This window comes from Penaeus monodon, chromosome 34 (assembly GCF_015228065.2).
Source record: "Penaeus monodon isolate SGIC_2016 chromosome 34, NSTDA_Pmon_1, whole genome shotgun sequence".
Classification (NCBI taxonomy): Eukaryota; Metazoa; Arthropoda; class Malacostraca; order Decapoda; family Penaeidae; genus Penaeus; species Penaeus monodon.
In genome coordinates, this window is record NC_051419.1 from 31,052,482 (window position 1) to 31,053,028 (window position 547).

The 547-nt window shown below is 44.4% G+C and overlaps 1 protein-coding gene across 1 annotated transcript in view; it reads left to right on the plus strand.

Moving 5' to 3' along the window:
- LOC119594479 overlaps positions 1-547 on the plus strand; it is a 2,219-nt gene that overhangs the window by 810 nt on the left and 862 nt on the right. Inside the window, exon 2 of the mRNA XM_037943515.1 lies at positions 219-450. Coding sequence (XP_037799443.1) covers positions 219-450 — 232 coding nt within the window. The remainder of the gene's footprint in view (positions 1-218; positions 451-547) is intronic.

The window sequence follows — 547 nt, forward strand, 5'->3', positions numbered from 1 at the left end:
TTTCAAGCATGCGAAGGATTCATGCTGGACAAAATCCTGTAGAATCCAAATAACGAAAAGACCTATGTAATCGATTTGTTTACGCTTTCTACAGTCTTTTCGTGTCTGATCTGTGTGAGTGTGTGGCATCTTCCACGCTCGTCTGTCAACCGAACCCATTTTTTTTTAGTCCTACCTTTAAAAGAGAATTATAACCAACCCCCATTTTCTTCCCGTAGAAAATGCATCCGTCCGCCTTCGCCTTCGTGTTGGTAAGCCTGCTGTCGGTTTCCCTGTGTTCTGGCCAGGAATCTGAACATACCAAGAAGTTACTGGAAGCGCGCAAGACCCTGGAGGAGTTCACCGTGCCCGCTTTGAAGGAAAACTTGAAAAGTCGGTCCAATGTTGAGTTCTACGTCAAGTGCGTGACTGGCAAAGGCCCATGCAACAAAATTGGCATCGCTCTCAGTAGTAAGTTCAGCTTTTGGAATCTGGTGTTCAGAGTTGTTCAATTGTGGTTCATTTCAAGGGATTTGGAGAATAAAGAGATATAAAGTCAGAGTGAGAG